A 27,733-nucleotide genomic window follows, 5' to 3' on the forward strand; every position below is an offset into this window, starting at 1 on the left:
TATAAATCAATAAATTATGCATATTGAATCTGAATTCATTTAATTCTCCATTTTCTCAAACACACACATAAAGTAGAAAATTACAGGGTGAATGTTTTCAAGTTTTTATCATAGTAAACGGCGTGAATCATACAGTGCACAGTCACTGAATATCTTTAAGCAAAAAATACATACAATATTTTTATAAACACAGGAGCAATATCAAATACATGAATTCCATTCAATATAAATCTTTTATATCTGACACAAAAATAATTTTCAGTAGCTCACAGACTGTTAATGTTAATTTATAAATCATTTGAAATGTAGACTAGCAAAAATTGTTTGGTGTATATAACTCAACAATTAGCTTCAGGCTTCTCATTTTATATTAATAAACATTGAAAAAACTAATAAACTGCAACATGAGCAAATAAGTGTTATTTACTTTTAGTACAGAGAATAAATCAGCAAGCAGTCAGACTGCATCGTCAGAATTTTAAGTGCTATAAAAATGGGACTACTAGCCAGTTTGGGTTGCTCGACACTGTCCTCACTCTATTCGAGTGCAGACTGAGATGAGCAGCTTTCAAACTCACACTTCACCCCACTGATGCTGTCAACACTCGGCTGGCTGTTGACCTGCTGATGTGTGTGAGAGAAGGGGAAGGTTTCGGAGCGGGAGATCCGTCCCCTGCCGCTCGACGAGCCCGATGAACAGTCTTTCACCATCCTCATGAACTCTGGCGCGGTGAAACGACGCAGCAGTCTCGTCCCCAGGCCCATGAACCCCGGCGTACGGGTGGGGATCTTCCCTGGCTCCATCTCCCCTCTGGCAAGCAGCAGTTTGTTGTGTCTGCCAGCTGTGCCAAAGCTTCCCCTCTTCTGCTGCTCTCTCCTGCTTGTCAGAGCTGTGTCATTAGCCTCTTCCTTCTGTGATTTGACATTCTCGAGCACTCTCAAGGGTTGACTCTTGCCGTTTAAAAGAGCTTTTGGCAAAGAGACAGTTTTGTCAGCACTGTTTGTCAAGCTACGGGTGTTACCTTGACATTCCATTTTATCTATCAAGCATCTCTCATCCTGCAGCGAGGCTCTTTTTAATTTGCTGGCTGACAGGCTCATGTCACGCACATCACCCTGATAGGACTGCTTTCTGCTACCCAGAAGGTCCAGGTTAAATGACTTTGCTTTGCCCCATTGAGGAAAGCTCTCTGGTGTTGGCTCTGGAAGTCCAGTATCCCGGCTGACACCTTTCTGGCTTGGCTCAGGCAGAGAGTTTAGTGTTTTAGTCTCTCTTAGCTCTCTAAGCTGGCAGTTTTGCAGTTGTTTGGCAGTGAAGGAAACGCCGTGATCCCCATCAGTCTGGCTTTTCTCCAGCTGAGGAGGCAAAGCCCAGCTGTGGCGATAGTTGTCGTCTTGAGACTTGCTCCTGGGACATTTGACGTGGTTCAGCCCGCTGCCGTCTCCGATCCTCAGCTGTTTCTGAAACAACCCAGGCAGTTGGTCTTCATTATTCACCTGCTTGGAAAACCTCTCCAGAAGCTGTTTGGAGATCTTATTGGGAGGGCGGACATCTCCTTCACCAGCGGTACCTGCATCAACAAGTGGATCATCTGTGCCAACACTCCGCCTGCAAGAAAAGTTCAGAGTCTGGACACACTGGTTGTGTCCGAAAAAGTTGGCCACCTCGATGGCTGAGTGACCAGCATTATTGGTTCTGTCCAGCCTCAGTCCCAGTCTTTTGAAAGCTCTCACTAAGAACTCCAGAACCTGGCTGTGGCCAGAATAAGCCGCATACATGAGAGAACTGTTGCCCCAGCTGTCAGAGACATCTGGGTCTGCATTAAACTGCACAAGAAGCTTCACGACGTCCAGGTGGCCCAACTCACAGGCATGGCTCAGGGCTGTGCGACCATCATCATCCTGGCAGTTGACATCCGCCCCTTTCTCCAGCAGCAGCCGGGTGAACTTAGCCCTGGTCTCGTTGTCTTTCAAGCAGACGGCGTACATGAGCAGGGTGCGGCTTTTTTCTGACTTCGAGTTGATAATGCGTCCATCCAAGGCGTCCAGGATGAAACGTGCAAGGTGAACTTTACCACCATGCATAGCATCAAGAAAGGTCTTGGTGCCAGATCCCTGGCGTAAATCTTTTGGTCGCATCATTCCTGAACGGCTACTTGTGGAGCTGAGCCTTCAAGTAAATGGAGACAGACGGAGACAAAGTGTGTAGCAAGTTATCTGAGGCTCTCTGTCTTGACAGTGAGTGCATTTACCTCAGAGTAAGAATCAGAGTGGTGCTGCCAGTGTTTTTATACCTCCCTCTCCACATGCCCTCCCCACGTTGCCAAGGAAACAAATGTCTAAGGACCATTGTGCGGTAGCAGCATCCATTCAGCCCAAGCACTCTCTGCCTGGAGAGAAATGTATGCTATTTGAACAGAATAATTACTCAAGGAGAAAAACATGGCCAGTGTTTTTCATGTGAGGTCTGTAAGGTTAACTTTAAATGCGCTATTTTCACTTTTCTTGGATGCAAATAAAATGAACATGAAGTCTTGCTGGTCAAAAATAGAAGAAGGCGATTCAGCATTTTCTGAAATCTATGAATAGCTCATTATGTTGAGTTCTACTTCTATTAAAGATCAACATTGTCATCATGAATATTGAAACCGGGCTCTGTGAACTTGGTTCAAAGAAATAAAAATTAACATTTTACCATGTAACGTCTTTTAAATGCTGCATCCATCCTTCAATCCCACACTGCGTTTTTGCTTGCAGTTTGCTTCGTCCACAAACAATACAGTCCACCAATTTCAAGTGCTACTCTATTTTTCCCTGATGCTATCAAGGTTTTACAATTATTTACTTTTGCCTGAAGTACGTGGAGTAAATCCAACTCAAGAAACGAACTAATAAATAAGTCCATTGACTAACTAGGATCCCTTTAAACACATTTGCTGTTTGTATGAGTTTGTGAAGTAACATTGATAATACTGACATGTCCATGTGATGTGGGCTGCTTATCTAAATATAACTGTTCACAACATTAACAATAATAGTGTTGACAGTTGTAGTGTTGCACTATTTTGTGTGATGTAAAGTGAGCAGTCATTTTCCTCTGTCATTTCATTTTCCGTAATATGCAAATTAAATTTATTCTTTGATTATTCTCCAATTTGCTTAAAGCTTTCAAACTTGTATTTTGCATTTTTAATGTCCAAAGCAATATATTTAAACGTTTTTTGTTTTTTTTTTACACACATTGCCAAGACCTGTGTATAAAAAGCAACAAGGACCCTTTCAAGCACATGCTTGTCCTCCACAAGAACAGAATTTCATTTTAATTGCTAATATAAATCTCTGCAGGACCAAAACTGTGCCAAAGTGGAGGTGAGAGAAACATTGCTGCGCTTCCATCTTCATCACTGTTCACCATCCGGCTTCATCAAACTCTCAGCGTGTCCTTTATATAGCACCGAGAGCTGTTCACTGAGCTAAACAGGGAGGAAATTCATCAACAGACCAACACTTCCTCCTGTGTATCATTCACCTGGTGGAAGCTATTCTTTTAATGCAGATGTATTTTTTCATCTCACCACACGTTTTTATAACAAGGTCACATTATGACTGTATGCTCAATATGTTGCTTGTAAGATGAAAACATGTAAAGCTGTATATGATCAAACTACACTATGTATTTGTATGTATTTATATGCCAGCAGCTCTGCAAAGCTGTAGTTGTGCACAAGTAAGCTATAAGGTAAAATTGGACAATGGCAGTACTGATGTGCTGATGTTCAGCTGGTTTGCTGTTTACCATCTTCATGTAGCACGTTAGGATTCTAACATGAGCAAATTAGCATTCAAAATAAAAACACAAAACGAGGCACTTCATGCATGAATTAGAAGTGCAAGAGCATTATTGCTCAGAGAGCCTTTAGCAAGGCCTAAAGTAGCAGTTCAAAGAAATAACTCCTGTCTCTAATTTATTATATAGGTAGAATAGCCATTTATGCAAGTCTACATTTAATCAATAGCAGGCAGGCAGCTGTGTGAGAGAATGATAGCTGTCAGACTAAGATTACTGTGATGTTCAAGGGATGATTTTGCAGTGGGTAGCACATGGTGCATTATGCAGCTGCTAAGTCTTACACATTTGGAAACATAATAGAACAAATCCTTGAACAGATGTGCCCTGCTACCTTCTACTAAATCTACTACAAATCTAATTAACATACAGCACAGTATCAGTGATTCAGTATTTTATGACATATCTCTTTATCTGACTCCTACACAAATTTCATTAGATCCCTTTTACACATTACCCACTGTACAGCATGTTGATGAAACCATAAAAACATCTCAGACCGTTTCAGCAAAATGACACCAGCTTCAGCTAAATGCTTTAATCTGTCTCAGAGGGTAAATATGTAACAAATAGCAGGCTTCCTCTAGGATAAAACTAATAAAACAGACATAGAGTGTTGCACAGATCTTGATAACACTTTCTCACCATGAGACTTTTTATCAGGTGTTGAACATCCTGAGACTTTAGCTTCTTTTTCAGAAGGCAGTTTGTCCATAAATAGACTTAAACTGGTTGGACTTTGTGCATGCTTGTAGGCAGGCTGTGGTTTATACTTGAGTTATTGTGTTGGTCCCAAGACTTTTGGCTAATGCTGGTTATCTGTATCTGTACAGCACAGTTCAGGTGAATTTCACCTTTGAGCTAATTCTGTATACAGATACATCATATCCAAGAGTGGATACTGAAATAAGTTAGTAATAGTACAGTGATGGCAGTATATTGGCTAAGAAGTACATATCCATGCTTTAAAATCTAAACGGTCCATTCGCTCAACATCAAACATGCACTGATCAGAAATGAGTGAACTGTGGATGAAATAATCACAGTGTGATTGCATTGGCACCGTGAGATTTGCTAATTGAACAGATGTATGCAATAAAGCAGCGATATCATAGTAAATACCTGATCTCCCATTCATTGCGGGCCTGGCCCAAGTATAGGAGCCACTTTGAATGCCTGATTGGGAATTAAAGCTTGTGTCAAGTTAAGGTGTTATCCACAGGCCTAAATGTCTTAATTAGTCACTGGGGAGAATGCACTGTCAGTGCCAAAAAAATCATCAAATCACTCAAGATTCATCCAGAAAAGCTTCTAAATGGAAAAAGAACACTGTGCTAAAACCCCTTGGTGTCTCCACTTAGCTACTAACACCTGGGACTAAATTGGCATGTGAGTGCAAGGTAGGAAATAGAATTCATTCGGGACCCGATTCAACACGGCCCATTCATTGTAACTAAAAATGTTTTCTTATGAGTGACTCAGCATGCCCTCATCCTCCACGGACTACTTTGTCTTCTCCCTGCTAATTGAGCACACCTGAGAATGATGGGGCTCAGGCTATCACCTGCCTTGCACTGTGTGGAAAACAGGATGCAGCTTGCGGTGACTTTTAGTTTCCATTCCCTGCGCAGATTTGTTATGAGAGAAATACTGGCAAAATTAATCAGGTGATATGCATCTAACATGGAAAAGTGTTTGTAGAACATGTCAGTGTTATTACAGGCTTCTTTTCAGACCTCTTGTTGTTCTTTCCTTGTGTTGAAATATCAAATCACAACACAACAACATGACTTTTGTTTCCTCACAGTTATGTAACATCTTCACACAGGTAGTTCTGTCATTTGAGCAGTAGGGAATAAGAACTCCTGCAGGGACAAAAGCACTAAGTTGATGAATTTGTATTCAGCAAAAGCAATCATGTGTCTGTGTCCCTTCAGCTCCTCTAATGCCCATTGATTTGATACAAGGACACAGCAGTCATAGATTGAAGATTTCACGCTCCTTCCTTTCCAGGAAAGAGGCAGCAGCTGGTCTGCTGTCACTGTGTAACCATGGCGTGTTTGTGTCAGTACTAAGGTTGATGCAAGGTCACGGTGTTTGTCCCATAGCAGAAAACAAATGTCAGAACGTCTAACCTTAATGAAAGTCACTTTGTTGTTTCATTATGTGCAGAGGATGAAAGCTTACCAACAGGTTTTTAATATTTTTACTGAGAAAAGACAGAGGACAGATAGCAAGGAAGACTAAAGATCAAAAAGAAGAGCAGGGTTAGAGTGGAAAATTACATGGAGCTGAAGACAGAGACAGCACACCAGGAGCTGCCAGTCACGAGAGCCACTGATATGTTATTGGCCATGAGGCAGGCTCCTCAGCGCCTTCGCTGCCTCCGCTCTCATCAATTATCCCCCTGACTCAGGCCTGCCAGGCTGCCAAAACAGTAGGTTGCTCCTTCGGCCGTCGGATTAAAGAGACTCTAATATCAGTTCTCAGTCTGAGGCATTTTGGACAACAGAGAATTAGCATCTACAGCGTGACTGGCCTGTGTTCTGCTGTCATCCGCCCATGACAGCAGTCCAAGCAGAAAAGCAGCACTGTAGAAATCTAGGGTATAAAAACAAAGGCCCAGATAAAGCAGGCTTGTGACACTTTATTTCCTGACATTTATCTGAAAATACATTGCATAGATACATCTATGCATACGTCTCCATTGCAAAGTTGTCCGTGATTTCATGTTAAACAAGTAAACTTGCATTTGTGCAGACAAAACCTTTTGCTGAACCTCGGTAGTGTTTCCAATGAGCCACCTGTATCCCCTCCTTGCTCTATCGGGTCTGATGGAAATCCTTCTCTGCAATGATGCGGAAGAGATGGAGGGCCATAGAGCTCCCTCTCCATCTCCCACCTGACAGGCCCTATTTGTGGCCTTGCAGCCCCGCTCACCTCTGACAGCTCAATAAATTGTACAAATGGATAACAAATGAATTTGTTTGATGGTCACGCTGCACATAGATGGGTAACACTTAGCTGCACCTGGTGTAAAGGTCTGCCACATAGTCACAGTCACGAGTGAAGCAGCAGCAAATGCTCGGTTTTGCTGGGTCAGAGGGGAAAACAGAGGAAAAAAGCACCTGGAGGCTTTAAGACAATAACAAATGATTTCACACGATGTCAATTAATGTAGCGCAAGTTACAAAGAATACAGTCTTTTTGTTTTGTTTTGCATTGAACTTTATATTGATTATACATATTTCACTATATCTGTGCTTGAAGACATTGGATTTAGATGTGATGAATGACAACATGAACCACAGAGGAAGACCAAATCAATCAAACCTCACCCGAAGACATAAAAGCTCTGTAAATGACAACCCTCCATGCTCCAACAGGCTACTTTACCTCTTTGTAAATGAAGTCATGGACCTGGGCCCCATGGCTACCTATTTGCTCCCCCACATGTTCTGTCACTCAGTGTTCACCTGCTAAAAGCTCACACTGGTTCCTGTGACCTCCTTTTCTAGCTACATGCAGCATCCAGTTCCACAAGTTTCACATCAAACGAGCCCGTGGTAAGAGTGTCATTACTTTGAAAAGATGCACTTGGTGACTCACTTGCCTTAAGTGCACATCTTAAAATGCATGTTGTCATGACATTGTGGGTGTAATACCGCAGACATGATGATTTTCACACCCACCATTCTTGTCAGCTGCTGCCCTACACGGCAGAAAAAAAAAGAAGTGGGGGAATGAATTGATGTTTTGGTCTTGACAGCTACCCATAATAAAATCACTGCGGTTCCTGTACAGTAGCTATAGAAGATAGATATGTGTGACTGGTTGTAGTGTAGCATCATGTCTCTCAGTACAGTGAGGGTCCAGAAACTGTTTTTCTCTTTATTCATGTCTTGAATTTTCAGTGCCAAATGAAACAAAACTGATTGAAATTCCAACTGTTGTGACTTATTAAACAGTTTTGTTCTTTCTAAATTTAATTCACTTAACATATTTGACTCTGATTATCATTTAGAAAAAAATCTGTTATGGCGTTGAGATATTACCAGGCAACGAAGTATCCAAATGGTGGAGAGTGTCAGAGATAAATCAACCAACCTGGGGCTGGTGGCATGAATTTTAGCTCCAAACGTGTCTGGGGAACATGAGAGAAATCAGCTTTCAAGTGGCCATTAGCGTGCTGTCTGGTGCTGGCTTACAGTATGTGGGTGTCTGTGTGTGTGTGTCTGTGTGTAATTTTTTGTATCTAATGTAAGTACCATATCTTCAACACACATAGGAAATTAAAATTTGCATCTCTGAGAGAATGAAGGTGCCTCTTATAGATCCTCAGGGCTCATGCGACATGCAGGCAGAGAGGGAGTCTTACTGCAGGGAGATGAGCCTCCTTGAATACACATTAGGCTGCTAAGCTCAAGCCATAACCGTGGCTTTAACAGAACTGTGCATGCAACTGTGCAAGGCTGTTGATGCAGCCTGAGCACAGCATGTGAACATATCATGTGTGAAGGAATCAATACTTTCATATCTTGTTCGGGCCACAGCTTTTACTTCAGTAAAGATAGTCTAAGTACAGTATGCAGCCCACAGAAGGATCCAACACACAAACACAAGCAGCCTGTGACAGAGCAGCCTCAGTGGGTGGTGTGTGTGTGGTGGGGGAGGCGTGGGTGCTTGATATTCATCCAGGATAGCATCCACTTCAAGCCAAGATGGACTGCGGATCAAGACTCCACACCTTCTGTGGGTCAGGTCTACTTCCTCAAACAGGAACAAGAAGAGAAGAGCAGTTGAGTCTTCACGCAGAACTTCACAGGGATGTTGCTCTTTGTGTACATCTGTGCAAAAATACACTATCGCTGTTCTCGCCTGATGTCGTTTTAACATTGCGTTTTGCACAATAAATGAGAACATTGTGCAGATTTGAGTGTTTAAATTGCAGGGCTCAGTTTCTATGTAGTTTGTTGTAGGATTAAAATAGAGCAATTGGGCACAGAATGAATGCCTTTTCAGCTGCTGCCAAGATTCAATAGGACTGCACTGATGGCTAGAGCTAACAGATTTTATGCTTTTTAAAAGTGAATATTTTTCCAAATAAATAGTTTAATAGTGAGATGAAATCGTTGCATTCAATTTCGGGTTAAATAATAAACATATAACCACATATATTTAACATGTGTTTGAGGTTTATGAAGCATTTAACCATATATTCATTCATTCTACATTTGATGTGTAACATAAATGTGTAATAATATGTAGCATTACGATTGCATTTAAGCATTGTGAGTAGTCTGTTACAATTCATGCTTGATGGTCTCATTCATGCTCACTTCCACCTTTATCTATATCTAATGTAATTTTACGTTTCTGCCTGAACACGGATGCTCTGGGAACTGTCTGGCAATCAATATTGAACTTTCCATCATAACATCTGCTTCAGTGCCTGCTCTGTAATTTTGTGTGTGTGTGTGTGTGTGTGTGTGTGTGTGTGTGTGTGTGTGATCGGAAACACTTCCTTCCTTTCTTTGGCTTTCCATCTCATGCTGGTGAGAGCACACACAGTGTTGCCTTCTTGTTAAATGTCCTGCTCAGGCCATCCCTCTCCAGCTGGTCTCAGACAGAGCTGCCTTCATCTTATGCAAGATTATCAGGCCAGTGATTCAGGGCTGACTGGTTTCACACTCTAAAGCTCACAGTTCATCTGTGTTGTGCATGAGGTGGCAGGACTCTCAGGCACAATCTGTGTGTCCCAGACATGGCCTGTCCAGATTCAGCACTTTCAAATGTCACTCGTGTCATTTGATTCAGGAGAGTGGTGCCACACCGAAAAGGAAATAAGACATATCGACAGATTGCTGTATGTGGTGAGTCAGAGAAAAGCTGTGTTCATGAATAAATGCATGCATGAGTGTGAAAACACATGAAGGAATATGTGCCTCTCATTGATGCGACAGATCGTCCCGGTCCCTGTCGTTTCAAGCGCCATATATGGATTGAACGCTTCTCAGTTCCTCCAACTTTTCACCCGAGTGATCTGCGTTTTCTGTGGGCCACGTGCTTTTATTCCGGCTCTGTTCTGAAAACCAGTGCTCATGTGTGTTGCAGAGAACAAAGATAGCAATTTTGTGGTATTATGAATCAGTCATGTTATAATGCCCCAAATTACACTGCAGAGGGTTGAGGAAATGCACAGAGAGGGAGCTCTTTTTGACATTTGAGATTCAAGTTAGCACAAATACCACTGTTGTTTCCTAGACTGTGCTTCTGTCAGTGCCACTGTCAGTGTTTGTTTTTATTAAATAAACATTTACACCACATTTTTGTATATTTCCTTAAATATATGATATCATGTACTCACTCTACACCAGGCTGGTCAGGAGATGGTGTCCTGGGAGTAAGACAAACTCAACTGTTCTACACAAAATCACTCTGACTGTGTCTTATCCATTTAAAATCCTCTAAACCTTAATATACTTGGTGGAGGACTCTCAACCAGAGCTGTTTTTAAGTCTTTTGAACTATGTGCAAAAGGCCTTTTAGTTTACAAGAAGAGGAAGAAGTGAAATGTGTTGTCAGGGTCCTGAGTTTGAGCTTGTCACAACAAAAAATAATAGAAAATCCTTCTGCATGTATATAGTACTGTAATGTATATTTATTGCATGTTTTCTGTGTTTAATGGCTTTGTGGCAAGATTCTTTGTTATTACAGCACACTTATGTTTCACAATGGTCTCACACAAGCAAGTCATCACACTTCAGGCCAGTTTTTGCTGCACATTGTCACTGAAAATGTCAGTTTAGGGAGAAATAAATAAATGTTGTATATGAATTACATCGTCTAACTTTTTGTCTACAGCATACCAATGAAAGCATCATTATGGCTGAAAGCCCCTCTATGAATAGCCCCCTCTAAATTGAAACTTCACACAGACCTTCTGTAGTTGAGAAAACTAATTCGTCTTATTTTTTTTAAGTTGAGGTGTCAAAAGAAGAGTTTAACCCAGAAAGACATCTCCGTAGAAGCCGACTCCCTCCAACTTCTTGTTTCCAGTCTGGTCGACCATTTCGGGGAAGTGAGCCCCGACACAGACGTTAACAGTCTCCTTCACCTCCCCTGGCAGAGACCTTAATTTCTGTGCGTGCTCCTTCAGCGCCTCCTGATTGAGCTGTAGTCAAAGGGGCCAAAGGTTAGTCTCAAGTTACTGCTTCAAAAAGACTTTTTAATGTTTTTTATAGTCTTTTCTCCATGAGGTGCTTGAACACCACGGAAAGTATTGATTTCAAATTTCAGCATATTGAATAAAGTGTGGCTGTGTTGAAGACAGATATTATCACTATTTTAACAAATTAAAATCCTCCTACATGAGTCAATGTAAACAACAGATTACAACCCTGTCAGCGCAGGTGAAGGCGGCATGCCGTCCAACAGGAGACCAATGAGTTATCCTCATTTGTCCCTTTGTTTATTAGGCCTCACTTGAATTCCTCCTACTTTTCACAATATCAGAAATTGCGTTTGTAAGCTAATACTACTGGTGGGACTAGTGAGAAAAACACCATCCATCTGGCATTTGCACGTCAATGTCTAAACGATCTAACGCCTTTTTTCTCAACACCAACTGCCAGGATTTCACCGACTCAAAGCCCAGCATTGTCATAAAAACATGCTCTGACATCAGTTACAGCTGTGGGATCTTCACTGGACTTTCTCGGTTGCCTAAACTGGATGTGTCACACTTTAGCATTGCGTACAATCAGCAAATGGACAGATGGCTACGCTCAACAATGTATTTGAAAAACGTGGATTTGTTGTGGGCAGAGTCTGGATTGTAGATGTGTTTATCTGCATGTGTTTCGATCAAAGCGCGGGGACAAAAACCTCTTCACAAGGTCACAACGTGGGGAAACGCCTGCTATTACCATCAGTAGGACTATTGATTTAGACTTTAGGGTTAGGATTTGGTTTTTCAGGTCATCAGGGAATAATGTAGGACAGTGTTTTCTCTACAAGGACCAGGAACCAAAAAATCGTTTTGCAGAAATCAGGAACTAAAGGGGCCTTTCTACTGACTTTCACCACTTCCTATGTTTCTAAACTAATTTGGTTTATCTTCCCAAGGCTTTGTCGCTTTTTGTGGAAATCGAAATCACATAGTATTGGAAGACCTTTCACCCCTGCCCCACATTAGTTCCTGAGAAGTGAAAGTTCCAGGAACCTTTGGTGGAAGCACCTGAAATTCTTGGAAGCAAATGAAGAAAGTCTTCACGGGTCTTCAGCATTGCACAAAATACACGTTTAGCTTTTTTCCAGCTATGCTGTAAGTCACCTGATGAGTGAGGTTCTTGATTTCTTCCAGCGTAGCAGCTTGTTTCTTCATCAGAGCCTCTTGCTGTGGGCTGTAATCTGAAGACTGTAACAACACAACAAAGTGCAACAGAACATGTCAGTACTGGACACACTATTGATTTGTGGTTTGAGCCTGTGTGCATTTGGCATCAACTGAAGGATAAATACTTGATCTGCTCACGTTTCTCCCTGTGAGAGTATGTATATCTGAAGACAGAAGAGTGCACCCTTGGGATGCAACCTGAGCGAGACAATCAATACAGATAAGTCACAACAGGTTAGACTTGTCTAGTTCATCTGCGCAGCCCTCATTACCATGTATTATTCCATTCAATACTGAAGCTGTGTTGATTAAACAAGGGATTCTGTTATAAAGTAATTAATGAGCAAACACTGATTAAGCAGATCAGCGACACTAACGTGTGGAGGGCTGACAAGGGGTGTGCTGCACACCAGACAGAGTTGATTGGAGAGGACCAGTGTTAAATGAGTCAGAGTACAAATACAACAGGTCTGAGTCTTGATGAACCAACAGATGAACAAGAGCAGAGCTCAGTGAGTCATTGACCACACATGGATTAGCCTGCTCCCTGTAAACAGCTTCTGAGTAATAGACAAGCCCGGCCTATGGACAGGTCCTGCTGCCCTTTGCACACACGCTTTACTGGATAAAAGGTGTGTGTTTCTATGTGTGGGAGGCTTGTGGCTAAGTGGGTGTGCACACTCACGTGCGTGTAGGTGCGCATACAGTTCAGCAATACGTGTGTGTCTGCGTGTGTGTCACTTAGTGTGCTCACAATCGCAGAATGACAGGTGTGTATGTGTGTGTGTGCATCGCTTTACGTGGGTGTACTGTATATAAGCATGTGTGCAGATATATAAAAGGAAAGCGCTGTTGCATGCCTCAAGTGATATCTTTTCAGTGTTTTATTCTGATCTTTAGAGACTTACTGCCTGGTTGTAACCATAGTTACACCTTAAAATACAATACGTGCTTAACAGAGTTGTGACATTAATACTGTTTCAGGTACACGTGACACAGTAAATGAGTGATGCATGTGTGTGTGTGCTTTCAGACCACAATTAAAATTAAGGGACATCTATTTTAAGGGAATAATTGAACATTTTGAAAACAATTTTTATTTACAGTCTTAAAGCTTAATTTTCTTTTGAGAACAGTGATCTGAATTATATCCCAACGTGGAGTGTTTTTGTCAAAAGGCTTACTATTTCTTGGCCACATGACAGTTGCCCGACAACCTCTAGGTGACAACAAGAGTCCAGGACGTACTTTTATTTTTGTATTAATTAAACAAACAAACTGTGACATAGGTCAACAATCTGTATGCTGACAGATTTTATTTCCTATGGACAGCGATTGTCACCCTTGTTTTCAGTCTTAATGTTAAACTAAGCTAATCCACTGAAGGCTGATGGGTAGGATATAGACACGAGAGTGGTGTCAATCATCTCATGTTATTCTCAGCAAGAAAGCAAATATGAGAATCTCAGAATGTCTAACTAATCATTTAATTAAACATACATGCATCAATCTTAATCTACTACTTTAAGTGAACTTCATTAAGAAATAATCTGTACTTACGGCACCATCGGACTGACTGGTCTCATCCAACACTTCTGTGCTCATTGCCTTTTTCAGCCTAAGAAAACATAATTAAAATTTTCACATTTGTACATAATGTTAAAAAAATCATCAAATCAAGCCAGACGCCATGTGCATTCTCATTTGTCTTCTTTCTTTTCACAAGAAGCTGTAATTCAGCGAGAGAAACAGCAATGAATGGAAACACAATTTAAGTAAAGGCAAGGTCGCACTGTGGACTCACTTTGCTTTGTCTGACGATGGACATTTTGAGAGGATTTTCTTCCTATTTTCTTTGGTTTCACTGCAAAACAAGGCAAAGACAGAAAGTAAGCTTGGTTTAAAATCTGAAAAACTATATCTGTTTTTTTAAATGTATACTTTAAATACAGTATAAATTTAAAAAAGGAATTGCAGGAAATACAGGGCTGTCTGTTTGTACTGTGCCCTTTTCTTTATAGATGAAAGAGAGGCTTAAATGCTGTGTTGTAGAGCTTGTGTGGACCGGTAGATGACCAGGACTGACTTCAATTCCCTACTGCTGTTTAAACACCTGTTGGATAATGGTTGTCCTGAGCTAACCATCTGCCAGCTGGGGACTTGGGATAAAACACATAAGAATATCATAAAGCCAGTCAAGGACATTGAAAGACCTGCACAGGGGGGTGACTCATTCTTTATTTGAGGTATTCTCTTTGCAAAATGTCAAGTGTTTCACCTGAGGTGACACACACACACACACACACACACACATGGACCAGTCTCAAGGCACAGATTGGACAGACTCAGCCTGTCCCTAATGTGTCGTATATGTGCTCACACCTCTCCAGGGTCTTCAGTTCACTGCTGTGTCTCTCTGTGGCCATCTCCATCAGTCTGGCCAGTCTCTGTCATAATAAAAGAAGGAGGTGTCATAGTCACAGTTAGTATAAGAAAATTGGAAGCTCTAAATAACAATGTGCTTACTGTGTGTGATTAAAGTTGTTCTTTTTAAACCTGAATAAAAGTTCAGACCAGTCCACTTGGCCCAAGACCTGTACGCGAGCTGCTAACTGTCAGCTCACTCCACAGCACTTCTACACTCTGTCGACTGAGGTGCCAACCTTTTGGTAAATTACCTTATTGACCCTCCCGACTCATGCAGATTCAGAGCACCCCCAAGCACCTGGGTCTTATGTATAATCAATAGAGTCTCTAAAGCCCTGGCTGCTCGCCCATGATCTGACACACAGCGCAGGGAGGTAAAATTAGGTGCTCCGTTAGAGGTGCAGCGTGAACCTTGGAAATGAACCTTATTTTGGAGTTCAGTCATTAAGTATAATAAGGAAAACTAGGACCTAAGTATGAGAAGAGTGGTGGTTGCATAAGAAATAAAAGCTTACAACAGGATAAGGAGCACGTCGGGGTCTATTTAAAAACATTTAATACAGAGGTGGAATAAACTGATGATGCATTTGCCAAAAAACTATTAAATAAAGGTCCTTTGCTGCTGCACAAATTAACCTATTTCTGTTCAAGGTGCAAAATGACTGAAGGTTGGTTCGTTTAACCTATAATAACCCATCACAACTTATAAAAAGATATTACGTTTTTATATTTACTCCGCTTCATTCTGATTGACTTCATTCTGACAAATATAGTTTTTTATTGTCAGAACTTAATTCAACTTACTAAATTATGTTGAAAACAAAAAACAAAATTAAGTCTCTTTCAAAAATTAAAAAGGGAATAATGAGCCTGAGTTTGCAATAAAAGACGTGTCTTCGACTAACCTCTGTAGCAAACTGCTCTTTCTTCTTCTTCATCTGATCACACTGCTCCGTCCACAGAGCTTGCAGCTCAACCTGCATTTTTTCCTTCAGCTCCTGCACCCGCTCGGTCTTCACACCAGAGTCAGAAGCGTTAGCCCCTCCACTGGAAGATGCATGATACATGATACAGCTCAGCGGGACATATGCAAGAGGAATGGACTTAGAGTACACTAAAAGCCACTGTTCCTCCAAGCACAGAAATGAAAGTACATTTCTTTTCAGAGAGTGCTTACTGGAAATCCTACACAGCGATGCTCATCTGGCCTTGAGAAACGTGTGGAGGACCGTACAAAAAGCACTGCAGCCTATATTCATTTAGTTGTTCTCTTCAAACTGTAACACTCTGCTTCAGCTAGAAAAGTGCTTTGTCTTTAGTCGTATAACTAAACACAAACAGTTGTACAGATGGCTCTTCATACTCTGGAATCACTGCACGACACCCCTCCTCTATCAAAACTTTCCAACTCTCTTTTGATAAACTTTTTTCTGCCTCTCATATTTCAGCTCCAAACTAACTGTGAAATGCAAAATGACAGCAAACAGAAGATCAATACATCCCCTTACTCTTTTTTCTTCAGTGAGGCCTTCTTCTTCAGGGCCTTGAAAGACTCTGAGTATTTCTGAATCATATCCTCTCCTTTTTTCTGATACTTCTTTTCTGCTTCTTTCATCTCTCTTTCCTGACGCTTGATGACCTTTTGATAGTTCTTGTGCTGTGTCAGTTCTTCTGTAGTCACAGTTGAAGGATCTGCAGAATGAACACACAGGGTTTAGCTGTGAGATTTCTTCTGCTTATGTCTGCAGTGGATTTGCAGTCATAATAAATCTATTCAATCTATTTCCTTTCACAGGGACCTTTACCGTCAATGTATTGAATATTCTACTGTTACCTTCACTGCTTGTCTGCGACTTAGGTGAGTCACCAGGCGCTGCACTTGCTGGACAGGCCTCGACCACAACCTCGGGCTCTTTCAGAGCATCCTCTGTGCTTGCTTTGTCATTTGAAGCAGGCTCTGGGATTGTGCTGGAGTCATTCTCCGGTTCATTTTTTGTTTCTGGAGCTGCCTCTGGCTCTGGGGCTGCTTCTTTTTCAGGGGCAGCCTCCTCGGGGGCGGGACTGGACTCAGTGAGGGTTTCAGATGTTCCTGCATCTGGTGCGGGATCCTCAATAACAGCTGTAACGGACGTTTGAGGAGGATCTGCCTCATTCTCTGGCGCTTCTTTAGCTTCTTCCACATTAGTTTCTGGTGAAGGTTGCAATGACAGGTCACTGGCATCAACGGGTGGTGCAGGTTCTGATGAGGCCTCTTCTAGGGCAGGCGGAAATCAAACATGGCTTTTTAACTCAACTCTAAAGACCTTTTACAACAGTCACATTAATTCTGAACACTGTGTCCCGGCCATAAGAGTCATTACCTGCCACAGGAACTTCACTTTCCTTAGCTTTGTCTGTGGGGGTTTGGGCCACAAGAGGCAACTCATAGGGAGAAACATAGTCGGATGATGACTGCATGGGCACAGAAAGAACAGGTACATCACAATATAAAAAGCTTGGTCATCTTCCAAGAACTTGAGTAGAGCCGTTAAGATTTTATGGGAGAACAGGGAACAACAAGGCCTCAACTAATTCAAAATGTCACAGGAGGATTTTAAAATCACTTCCCCGGCTTCCAGTCCTATTTTAAGTGAATTTTAAAATTTTAATGATCACTTTTAAGGCTCCAGAGGGGGCTGGTGCCTGGCCCCCTACCAGCCTGAATGAAATCTGACATCTTCTGGTTGGTTATTCCTTGCTATTGGAGCAAAACTAAAAACCATCGTGACAGGACCTTCACTCTTAAGGGTCCTCTACTTCCTTTTTACAAAAAGCTAAATGAATATAAGTGTTTTTATTCTTATTCACGATATGCAGTTTTAGTGGAGATGAGTTATGTTTGCTGCAGCATCTTTTGATTACCTCTTTTGGGGTCTTTGTGGTCTTCTCTGTGCCCTTTGTTGGGTTGAATAAGGCATCCGTGAAATCTGAATGAGAGTCAAATACATGTGTGCAGTGAAGTATTGGTTTGTTATTTTAAATATGCTAAATAGAGAGATAAACAACATGCATCGCATTTCTTATCTTGTTCCTGGCTGTCACTCTGGCAACATGGCAATTACAAAAACACAAAATGAAAAGCTAAGCACCTGCGAAGGCAGCAGGGATGTAGTCCTTGACCTCGATGTAGACAAAGAGAGCAGGCAGAGTGAGCGGCATGTTGCTCTCACTGCGCAGGCAGATGTGATGGAAGCCTGCAGGGCATAAAACAATCCTCTGTGAATCACAAACAAGAAGTTCCCCTGATCTAGAAGCTAAAACAAGTCAGCAAACCCCTCTTAGGATTCTTGCTTTCACTGACCTGACTGGATGGCATCAACAGGGATTATCCTGTGTCCCAAGAATTTACCATTCTCCTCATGGACTACAATTCTTAGAGACGCCATTTCTGGGAGAAGGATCTATTCACAAGAGCAACAAATAAAGTAGGATCAGCAGCAACTCAACAGGTGCAAACACATCCACCCTCACATGCGTTTGTGCACATTTGTGCATTAGTGCATTTGCCTTGACACACACCTTCTCAAAAACAAAAGGCTCCTCATTCCACACTGGGTTAATAGCGTTGGGTGTGGTGGTCCACTTTGTGCGATATTTCTTCTTGGGGTCCCCTGGCAGTCCAATCACTTCCACCTCAACCCCTGTTTTCACACTCTTGTCAGACAGGAACTGGCCTGAATAGATCTAATGAGATGAATAAGATTTAATGACATACCGAAGATGGAAGAGTTCTGTTACGTGGATGTGTGTTCAGGACACAATGGTTGTAAATAAAGCAGGTTTTCAGAATGTGTTGAATACCAGGAGCTGCCTAGGCTTATCAGTCATAGCAGGAAGTTTTTATTGTATTTTATTAATATTATATTTTAGCTGTAAGCTATTTGGCACTTTTTCTTTTTCATTGTCTGTACACCACAATACAATAAATGATGCAGCTCTGAAAGCTTGAGTTTCACCTTTCACTGTCTTTTAGTACATTGTCTAGTTTGCATAATAGGATCCCTGTGCTGAACACTGGGACGGCTAAACTGACAGAATCAGGGAGGGATCTGTGAACCTGCCTTTATGGTCAGTGTGCTTGCCACGACCGTGTCAATCCTGTCACAGAAAGGGTCAAACTTCTTATCACTGCGACGTATAACATCGTGCTTGAGTAGGTAGCCTGTTCTGCCGTTGAATTCAAACAGGGCCATGTTCAGCTGCATGGGGAAATCTGAAAACAGACACAAAGTGCCCCCCTTTCTTTAACACAAAGGAGGAGCGCTGAGGATTTGGCATGCAAGGCAGCTGTGCTTTGCCTGTGCAGCTCAAAGAAGTGCAACACTGACCTGCTGTGGTGAAAAACAGAAGCTCAGGTTTTAAAATATGACAGTAAATGCACGTACACACGGCACCCTTTCACATAGTGCAGCACGTTTTTTTTACCCATGGTTTGGTAGTTGAGCGCCACCATCTGACAGCCCACGTTCCAAAAAGGCTGAGGGATGTAATTGGATGAGTCCATTCTTGTTCCTTTGGGGTAAATCCTGCTCATCTGCCTTTTATTGTATCTGAAAGGAGTGGTTTCAGGAAGCACTGCTTTCTGTCTCTGTATTAGTATGTGAACCAGGATGCTCTCATGTTAACATGAAGCAACATGTTTTGTCATTTTTAATCACATTCACATAAAAACAGTTTTCTTTCTTATTATTTTTAGAAAATAACAACATCTGCGGTGCTCTTAAAGGATACTCGACAAATTCGACAGCACTCTTGGCAATCATTGCCTCGCCTTTGGTCTCCACAAAAGATGAGATGACGTAACTCTTGTTTTTCTCTGAAGAGGAAAGTGAGGAACACTTGCATAACTCACACTAACTTTGATTTGTTGACCTGTGCTTTTTCAATGTTTCATTTGAAAAATCTGTTTGGCGGGGTGAAGGTCCCAGACGTACTTCTGGCATTGTCAAAAGAGATGAATTTGTTGGGCTGGATGTAGTTGACCAGAGAGGACATCGCCTCGTATGCTGTCACTTCTTGTCCAGCTGTGCCCTGTGGATGGGGGGTGGGGTTGACAGGAGGTGAATTGATGTTTGAACATGAACAAAGAAGAAGTAAAACAATGAACTGAAATCATACTGTTCTCACAGCTGCCATCATCTACCTCATCTGACGTCTTCATTTTCTCCTCATCTTGTTCGTCTGTTTCCTCCTGCTCCTCGTTATCCTCCGCAGCAACATCCCCCTCTGGTTAAACACATTAACATAATGAATGTGGGGGTAACACCTATCTTAGGAGTTTAATCTGATTTTACTTGGTGTCTATGTCCTCCACCTTGGTTCTCTTGGGTACTTGGTGCTGGGTTTGCAGGGTCCTCATTAGTGCCGTTTGTGTCCTGGGTGGGTACACCTGTGGTTGTGGTCTGGTCGGTGGCGGTTTTCTTGGTCTGCGCCTTCGCACTGCTGCCCTTCTTGTTCTTGATGAGGATCTTTCCCATGAGTTCGGATGGGCTAGGGATTTGCTGACCTGGTTTCAGCTGGATGTTACAAATAAACAGCCATGCTAGTGGCTTAGATATGCTGCTCAGGCACAACAATGCATTGAATGAAATATGCCAGAATACTAACGTAATAGTTACTGTACCATATAACAACCTTTTGACCTAATGATGGAGCTAGTTGAAAGGTAAAGATATCGCTACAATCATTAGACTCTATTCTCTCAGGTCCTATAAAGACCATGAATCCTTGTCTGAAAGGCCTTTTTTGGTCAATCAAAATTTCTTTGCGAGCTGGTGTTGTGGGAATTTTGAGTCATCATGACCATTTCTAAAATCCTAGCTATGGGTCTGATAACATGCGAGACAGCTAAACATGCTGTCTCCGTGTCGGATAGCCTATACAAACACTGCACTTGTGCATCCCCCACACAAAACAACGCGCGCACACAGAGCTGAGAGGAGGAGAACAGACACTGGCTGTTGATATTAATCAGTTTGATAGGAATGGGAGCCTGCGAGGGTCACGTCTAGTGGAGATAAGACAGAGTACAAACTTGAAAGTTGAACTTTGCCATATATTGCCTTCATGTTAATGTGGTCAGTCTGCAGAACTCAGCTGAGTCACACAGTATAACAACGTTATCCTTTATCTGGTTTGTCATAACAGATGCCCCATTTATAAGCTTTATCTAACTTTATTATTTTGACAGCGAGTCATGTTGCAGCAGTGTACTCACAGGGTATTTCTCCAGTGGCTCTGTTAACAGGGCATCGCCAAATATGGTTTTGCAGTAGTTGGCCATCTTCTCCTGCTGTTTCACCCTGGATGAAAGTAGAGGACCAACTATTACTACATGCATAATGAAAGGTTCAACTGCATCCTCAATAGGTTCCGTATCACATTTGGGATAATGATATCAGTATTTTATTACATTGTTTTAACAGTATTACATAGATGGAATTTATGTAAAAGCTCTTACGAGTCAATGTGGTTTTCAAATGAGAGGATTACTGGATACTGTGAGGTCTTGAAGGCGCTTTCCGCTATGGCCTCAATAACATCCTGTCACACATCACAAAAAGACAGGTGCTGTACTTGTATGCATTCAACTGGGCTTCCATTTGAATTAGATTCAAATTAAAGCGACAGTACAACCAGCACTTAGTTGTTGACACAGTAAAACACTTAAAGACAGACATCATGACAAAGTGCAGAACTTCCACCCCAGAAGCCAAAGCTCCAAGCTGATCACATCTAGCCACAGACAGTAAACTGTGCTGAGGTGCCGTGTCTGGGCCTCTGGGACGGTGGAGCTCCAGCTGCCCTTAAATGGCAGTGTTGAGTGTGTGAGGACGACAGGGGTGTCTCTGTGCCTGTGTGTGCACTAAGTGTGTGTTTGTGCGTCCCTGTGTACTTTTAAGCCCTTCACACTCTTTTGCTTTTTTACATGCTCATGGACAATAACAAAAGATAATCACAGAATTTATAGGCTTATCATGACAGCCAAGCTACGTTACGACTCTCCACAGTGTGTGTGTGTGTGTGTGTGTGTGTGTGTGTGTGTGTGTGTGTGTGTGTGTGTGTGTGTGTGTGTGTGTGTGTGTGTGTGTGTGTGTGTAGACAGGAATACGGTATCTCATATTGAAACAATGATAACTGTGCTCTTGGGAAATTAGGGGTTGGCCATTTACTAGAAAAGGCCAAAGATTTATGAGAAACAGCACAAAGAGAAGATTCGCTGGACGTGGGCAGAAATGATGATTGTCTCTTCTGCTTCATTCAGCTGTTTTACTTTGTTATTTCAGCTCACACATTTTTTTTTTTTTTTGAACGGTGTTCTCTAAATAGAAGTATAATTGTTATGCTATGTAGAAAAAGAATTGTGAGAATATAACATGGCTTATGGTTTATTTCCTGTTCATTTATTGATTTCATGGTTGAGTGTCAAGTGTTTTGTTACATATAAAATAAATGTAGCTTTTAATGTTAATGGGAAACAAAATAGATGCACTATTAACATCATTTTGAAAAGCTCTGTTGGCCATTTGGCATTGACTTTTTGCACATTTAGCTTGTGCACTGTAAAATTGTTTCTTGTTATTCAATCTGCTCATGTCACGGGGATGTATCTGTGTTTGTTTATATCCTTTTTGTTTAAAGTATGAAAGACGGAGATTGGTTCTGAAAATATTAGCTATTGTAACGGAAACAAATATTACTAAACCCCATTGAAGGAGCTGCTATTAACATGTGCAACGACCTTGAAGAGGATCTCAGTTGTCATGGTGAAGCCGTGAGTAATTATGGGCTCTTCATCTGGAGGTTTGCCCTTCCAGCAGTCCAGCTCCAGACACCGGCAGCCAGACAGCAGACACTGGCGGTACATCTCCGGAGAAGACACACCAGAGAACTGGCCAGCTGCAGGGTGACAGACACACAGTCTTAGAAAAATGTCCAAATATGCCGAAAACGATTCAAATTTGTCACGCATGTCTACTTGGAAACATTGCAGCTTTATCACTGTCTGATGGTGACCTGTCAGGTAAGTGTTGTGGGAGGATTTGATGAAGTAGTGGGGTATGGGTTGAGTCATGTCATTGCACTTAGCTAGCCTGTCCTGCATGACAATGGATGTCTCTGGCCCCATCAAGAAGAATAAAAGACCTTCCGGAGAAATCAGGCCTGCAGGTGAGCAAGAGATACACGTTGAAGCATTTAAAACAAAAATAAGATGTGTGATGAATTACCAGACGTCATCAATGATGAATCTCACCTCTGTTAGAATTAGTCGTCACGGGTTCATATTTGTCCATCAGAGCCTTGATCTGATCCTGCCGCAGACGTGGAAACAGCTCCTCGTTGAGCCGAGAGTCCCTCTGTTTCTCATTGAGGAACTTTGTGAAATTCTCCTTAGTCATGGTGGGTTTGGTGGAGCTGGAGAAGACAGTGAGCTGTAACAATCACATCAGTGCTGGGCATTATGTTGCTCATGGCCATCACAGCTCACAGCACATGCCAGGGAGCTAATGCATTAGTGGGAGGCTCAGACTAGCCATGATTGAGGCTGGACTGGGTAATGAATACCATTTTACTCTGACTTGGCCTTCAAAATAGAATATGTTAAAAAGCATATTTCTGTTTCAGAACTGTTAAATATTAAAGTACTCAATCCTAACTGCACAATGAAAAATAAAAGCCACATCAACAAATGAGAAGTGAAGCAGAGACCGGGTCGACTCACTAAGAAGTGAAGATCTCGTAGATTTCAGGTCGAGGGCAGAGATGTGTCAGAAAGGTCCTGAAGGCAGACTCAGTGAACACGTCAGGCTTGATGGTGTCATACTGAAATGTACGCATGTGTTATCCACATATGATCATTATTGCAAAAACAATGCAAACCTATTTCCAGTGCCCAAAACTGAAAGCATAAATGTTTGGTCCTATTTTAGTCATGCATTTGGAGTAGCATACTAAAATATTCACGGTGGCAAGAAAAAGTATGTGAACCCTTGGAATAATAACCTGTTGTTCCAATGATACCTTCAAATCTTTGGCTTTCACTCAGTGTTCGTCCTGCTCTTGGGGTTATGTTTAGTAGCCACAGTCCCAAAGCATCTGTATTTGTAGATTGTTTGCCTACCTATATACTGTAGGAGACGTCTAAGGACCTCCCTGTGTCACCAGTCAAGATTGGAAAGTAAAAATTTCAAAAAAGGTTTAATTTCTAACCTTTCCTTTAGGGAGGTTTGCTGATGCCAGGGCACTTTCCACCCTCTTCTTATCCGCAGGGAACATCTTGTAAATACTGAGAAAAACACAGTAAAACATTGTGTAAGAAATTTGGGCTGTGTTCTGCGTGCCATACGATACTTTCAGAGGGTTATACCATAACCTACTTTTTCACTGGGATTTTGCCATCCTTGTTGGTCTGAAGAGAGAGGCGAATGTATCTAAGATGGAAAAACACAAGAGGATTAATGTTACTGTGTACTAGTTTGACATTGTGTTATACGTTTTGAAATGAATTCATATTGTGTTCACTCAGCATCTACGAGCTAAAGTGTGATGCTAAGCGACTGCATGCTGTTCACTCACATTTTGTCCAGGAAGACTTGTCTGCACGCATTGTTCCTTGCAGCATTGTAGGCAATTGCAAGAATGTCATTTGCCCAGTTCTGAGGTGCATTTTAATCACAAAAAAACAAACAGCAACATCATCAAAATGAACTGTGTTTGATATGGAGTAGGCTTTAAAATCATTATGCAGGCTTTGAAATCCACACAAACTCGCCACTAGAGGGCATTAACCAGACTGTACCACAGGAAATGAGTGTAGTAAATGTTGTGTTTGAGCAAAGCATTGTGATTTCATTACAGTTAATTAAATTCGGATATTGAAGTCATAAAGTCTAATAAAGACTAAAAGGGAGGGGGTGCAGCGTGTTCAAGCAGTGGCTCATTGTTTAATGGATATTGTTGTGTGACTGTGTTTGAACAATCAAAGGGGATCAGTAGCAGTAAGGAAGGATTGTAAATAGAAAGGACACTGTGAGAATAACACACAGAGTCGGTGTGTGCAGTGGTTTATTACCTGTGTCACTTTATCTTTAGAGGCAAAGAAGTTGTGATAGATCAGATTGACCATGTCTGGACCCGAGACGACGGTGAAGGTTTTAGCGAGGTGGTTGCTGTCTGGAAAATCAAGGTTGAACACATTGCGGACCTTTGGGTGCTGTTTTAAGAAAGGAAAGAATGAAGTTATGCAAAAATAGCTGAGTTTTTATTCAGCATTTTCCATGTGCAGCACTTGTTCTCGGCGCTGCCTGGACAGCCGGGGGCTTGTTGAACACAGGCAAATGTGCTGATCATGACATGCAAACATTTGCATGTGCTCACTGACGTTCAAGCGCTCGCTCACAGTCACACACAGAAGCGTTCACGTCCAGTACAAGACAAACAGGAGGAAGAAGAGTAATCTCCTAGGCCGGTCATTTCTGGGCTACTCTCATGAGCACAGGGTTGACGTCATGGCTGGAGTTGCTTTCCCAAAACTCCTCAAGGGCCTGAGAGGAAGATGTACTACCTAAAGCACCCCAACAGGGATGATGCACTAGTCTGTGCTCTCCCAGAGGGGAGCAGATTTCAGACTTCCCCTCTTTAAGGGATGATGATGGCAGCATACCGGAACTCTCCGTGGAGGCCACCGAGGAGCAAGAACTGAAGCTACAACTGTGAACTTTCGACTCGAGACACACACAAGCTCACCCGCAGCAATCTCAGACCATGATTCACCGTGTGAATGTGTGTATGTGTGTGTCTGTAGTGGGGGAGTATAGCCTGAGTTCATGTGGCCACTGCCTTCCTTTGCAATGCAAATACATAGCTCATTCTAATGGGCAAACTAAAGGCTTGACACTGTATTTGCATGCCTGCAGAGATTTAACCAACAACAGTGAATTAACATCGACTTAAGTGTCAGATCATGCTGCAGGTTTACTACATTAAATAATGATACTGTACTCACTTTGGGAAGTTTTGCATATTTCCCTGTTCTGGTATCTCTGATGGTAGCAACATCCAGAAATGTTGTCTCCTAGAAACAAGAAACAGAGAATCAACCTCAGAAGTGAATTCAATATGTAGGCGCCGGTCCAAATATGGATTGCGATACAAGTCATCCTTTGGCAAAGAGCAAAAACTATGGGATTGACTTTGTTTGTGTTACAAATATTTGATTGCCTTCAAACATAAGGGTAGGGAAGTGCTGGGACGACTTTTCATTTAGAAATGCACGTCAACACTTTACAGTCAACGAGAGCGTGCCAGCAGTGACTGAGCCCAGACGCATGAGGCACACATTTGATGTAGGTTCCAAGGTTTTTGCAATGTGGAGAAAAACAGAAGGTGCCTCAATGAGAGAGACAGAGAAAAAGAGAAAGAGAAAGAGAAAGAGAAAGAGAAAGAGAAAGAGAAAGAGGGAGATGAAACGGCAAAGACTGAAAGCCCTCACAGTTCAGCAGCACACTGCAGCAGGATGGTGAGCCCACATAAGCACCAATCAATAATCTCTACAAGCTGCTGGGACCAGAAGAGAGATGTGGCTTTCATTTATCCCACCGCTTTGGCAGATCCTAATCATCATGTATATTACACACACCGGGCATATGAACTGTAAAAACAACTACTTATATTTGATATCTTTTAAATCTGTCCCGTTGTGTTTATCTGATGTCTTCTCATTCGGGTTAGCCACTGAGCTGGAGTCAACACTGCCCCACATCGATGACCTACATGGTGCAGAGGCACTTGTTTTCTTTTCTTTTCCAGACTCTACATATCGATTACCTTGCTCTGGTTGACCCAGTAAAGATAAAAACCTTTCGGGTCCATCTTCATGGTTACGGGAACAGTCTTTGTGGAGTCCTTAATGGAGACAAGGGACATATGTGACATTTATGGAGTCTGAAAAAAAGTCTGCACTGATAATAAACTGCTGTTGTTAGATCGAATAATCAAAACTAGACAGGGACTTTTTTACAAAAGAGTTAATTTAAGTACATTTCAGTGATCAAACTTTATCAAGACCAACAGCTACTATTACAAGATTTATAAACAAAGAAACAACAAAAATAAGTTACTCACAGGTGATATTTTGAAAATCAAGTGTAATTTTCTCCACTCACCTCCGACCACTTGGTAAACCTTTCTCCTTTGACCAGGTAGTCCTTGACTTCTGGAGGATCCAGAAAGTATCTTTTTTTATTCATTTTGTCCTTTTACAATGACCTTTCTCCTAGTTTATGGCTGAAACTATAATATTGCAACTATCTGGATTTCCACCATGGTCATAACTATTGACTAGCTCATCCCTCCAGCTGTATCCAAAAGAAACAGTGAACTCGAGTTAAGTGCATCAAGTCTGACAACAGTCAGGACGCACCCCAAGAAATATGCATTGCAAATGAAGTTGGGAAAAAAAACATAACATGAATAAACTGCCTATAGAATCAGAGCTGTAGACTCGAAGCTTCTGTATTTATAAGTGCTCCAGCTTTATTTTTATTTGTTCAGGTTTTGCAGCGTCCCACTGTGAAATTTCTGATCCCTCAACAAGACAATGAAGACGAAATAATTTCAGTCTGTGCTGCTCACAGAATTTACAGTAGTAATAATAATAAAACACTTAAATGCAACGGGTCCTACTGAAAACAACACCTACATGAATCAACATTAACAAATAGAGACTATGCTTCTGGAAAGAGGTGTCAATGCTGATTTTTTTAAATAAAGCTTTTAAATTCTTCACTACCAGATACTAATTTCCATTTGCCTCTGTTGTGGGTGAAAGCAGAAATCTCACGCATCTCAACACTTTGGCAGTTAGAACCCATCTGTATCCGAAAGGCTGGACGGCATTTAGTGTACGTGAGAAAGTGTTTTTTCTTGTACTTTGGGTGAACTGACCCTTTAACAAGTGATTTTCACAGCTGCTTTTCACTTCTTTTTTCATGTGTCATCAGCAAATCAATCGCAGGTTTATA

At 41.8% G+C, this 27,733-nt stretch overlaps 2 protein-coding genes across 2 annotated transcripts; both read right to left on the reverse strand.

The window, feature by feature from the left end:
* Positions 1 to 51: 51 nt before the first annotated feature.
* On the reverse strand, positions 52 to 2,237 carry LOC113159446 (ankyrin repeat, SAM and basic leucine zipper domain-containing protein 1). The gene has a single exon (XM_026356129.1). The coding sequence runs from the start codon at positions 2,140 to 2,142 to the stop codon at positions 538 to 540; it is 1,605 nt and encodes a 534-aa protein (XP_026211914.1). The 5' UTR covers positions 2,143 to 2,237; the 3' UTR covers positions 52 to 537.
* An 8,309-nt stretch (positions 2,238 to 10,546) lies between these two features.
* Positions 10,547 to 27,048, reverse strand: plcb2 (phospholipase C, beta 2). Its single transcript, XM_026355583.1, has 32 exons — positions 26,876 to 27,048; positions 26,538 to 26,615; positions 25,717 to 25,785; positions 24,784 to 24,924; positions 24,288 to 24,367; positions 24,089 to 24,142; positions 23,922 to 23,997; positions 23,434 to 23,534; positions 22,966 to 23,126; positions 22,728 to 22,874; positions 22,453 to 22,610; positions 21,172 to 21,254; positions 20,929 to 21,013; positions 20,026 to 20,227; positions 19,855 to 19,937; positions 19,646 to 19,742; positions 19,443 to 19,527; positions 19,137 to 19,261; positions 18,773 to 18,924; positions 18,231 to 18,395; positions 18,013 to 18,112; positions 17,801 to 17,905; positions 17,574 to 17,638; positions 17,033 to 17,123; positions 16,507 to 16,926; positions 16,181 to 16,364; positions 15,578 to 15,719; positions 14,628 to 14,692; positions 14,050 to 14,109; positions 13,806 to 13,863; positions 12,183 to 12,266; positions 10,547 to 11,021 (listed from the first exon to the last, which is right to left on the reverse strand). Exons 1-32 carry the CDS (start codon positions 26,957 to 26,959, stop codon positions 10,851 to 10,853), a joined length of 3,771 nt encoding a protein of 1,256 aa, XP_026211368.1. The 5' UTR covers positions 26,960 to 27,048; the 3' UTR covers positions 10,547 to 10,850.
* Between the last annotated feature and the right edge of the window lie 685 nt (positions 27,049 to 27,733).

The sequence above is a fragment of the Anabas testudineus genome, chromosome 12, assembly GCF_900324465.2.
Source record: "Anabas testudineus chromosome 12, fAnaTes1.2, whole genome shotgun sequence".
Classification (NCBI taxonomy): Eukaryota; Metazoa; Chordata; class Actinopteri; order Anabantiformes; family Anabantidae; genus Anabas; species Anabas testudineus.

Bases quoted from the DNA above. Each gene is read 5' to 3' on its own strand.
- LOC113159446 (XM_026356129.1), bottom strand. From the start codon at position 2,142: ATGATGCGACCAAAAGATTTACGCCAGGGATCTGGCACCAAGACCTTT.
- plcb2 (XM_026355583.1), bottom strand. From the start codon at position 26,959: ATGAATAAAAAAAGATACTTTCTGGATCCTCCAGAAGTCAAGGACTAC. The intron at 21,255-22,452 runs GTCGTTGCACAT...GATGTGTGACAG, and splicing joins CAACTGAGATCCTCTTCAAG to GATGTTATTGAGGCCATAGC. The intron at 18,925-19,136 runs GTAAAAAAAACG...GTCTGTTTTCAG, and splicing joins GCTCAACTACCAAACCATGG to ATTTCCCCATGCAGCTGAAC.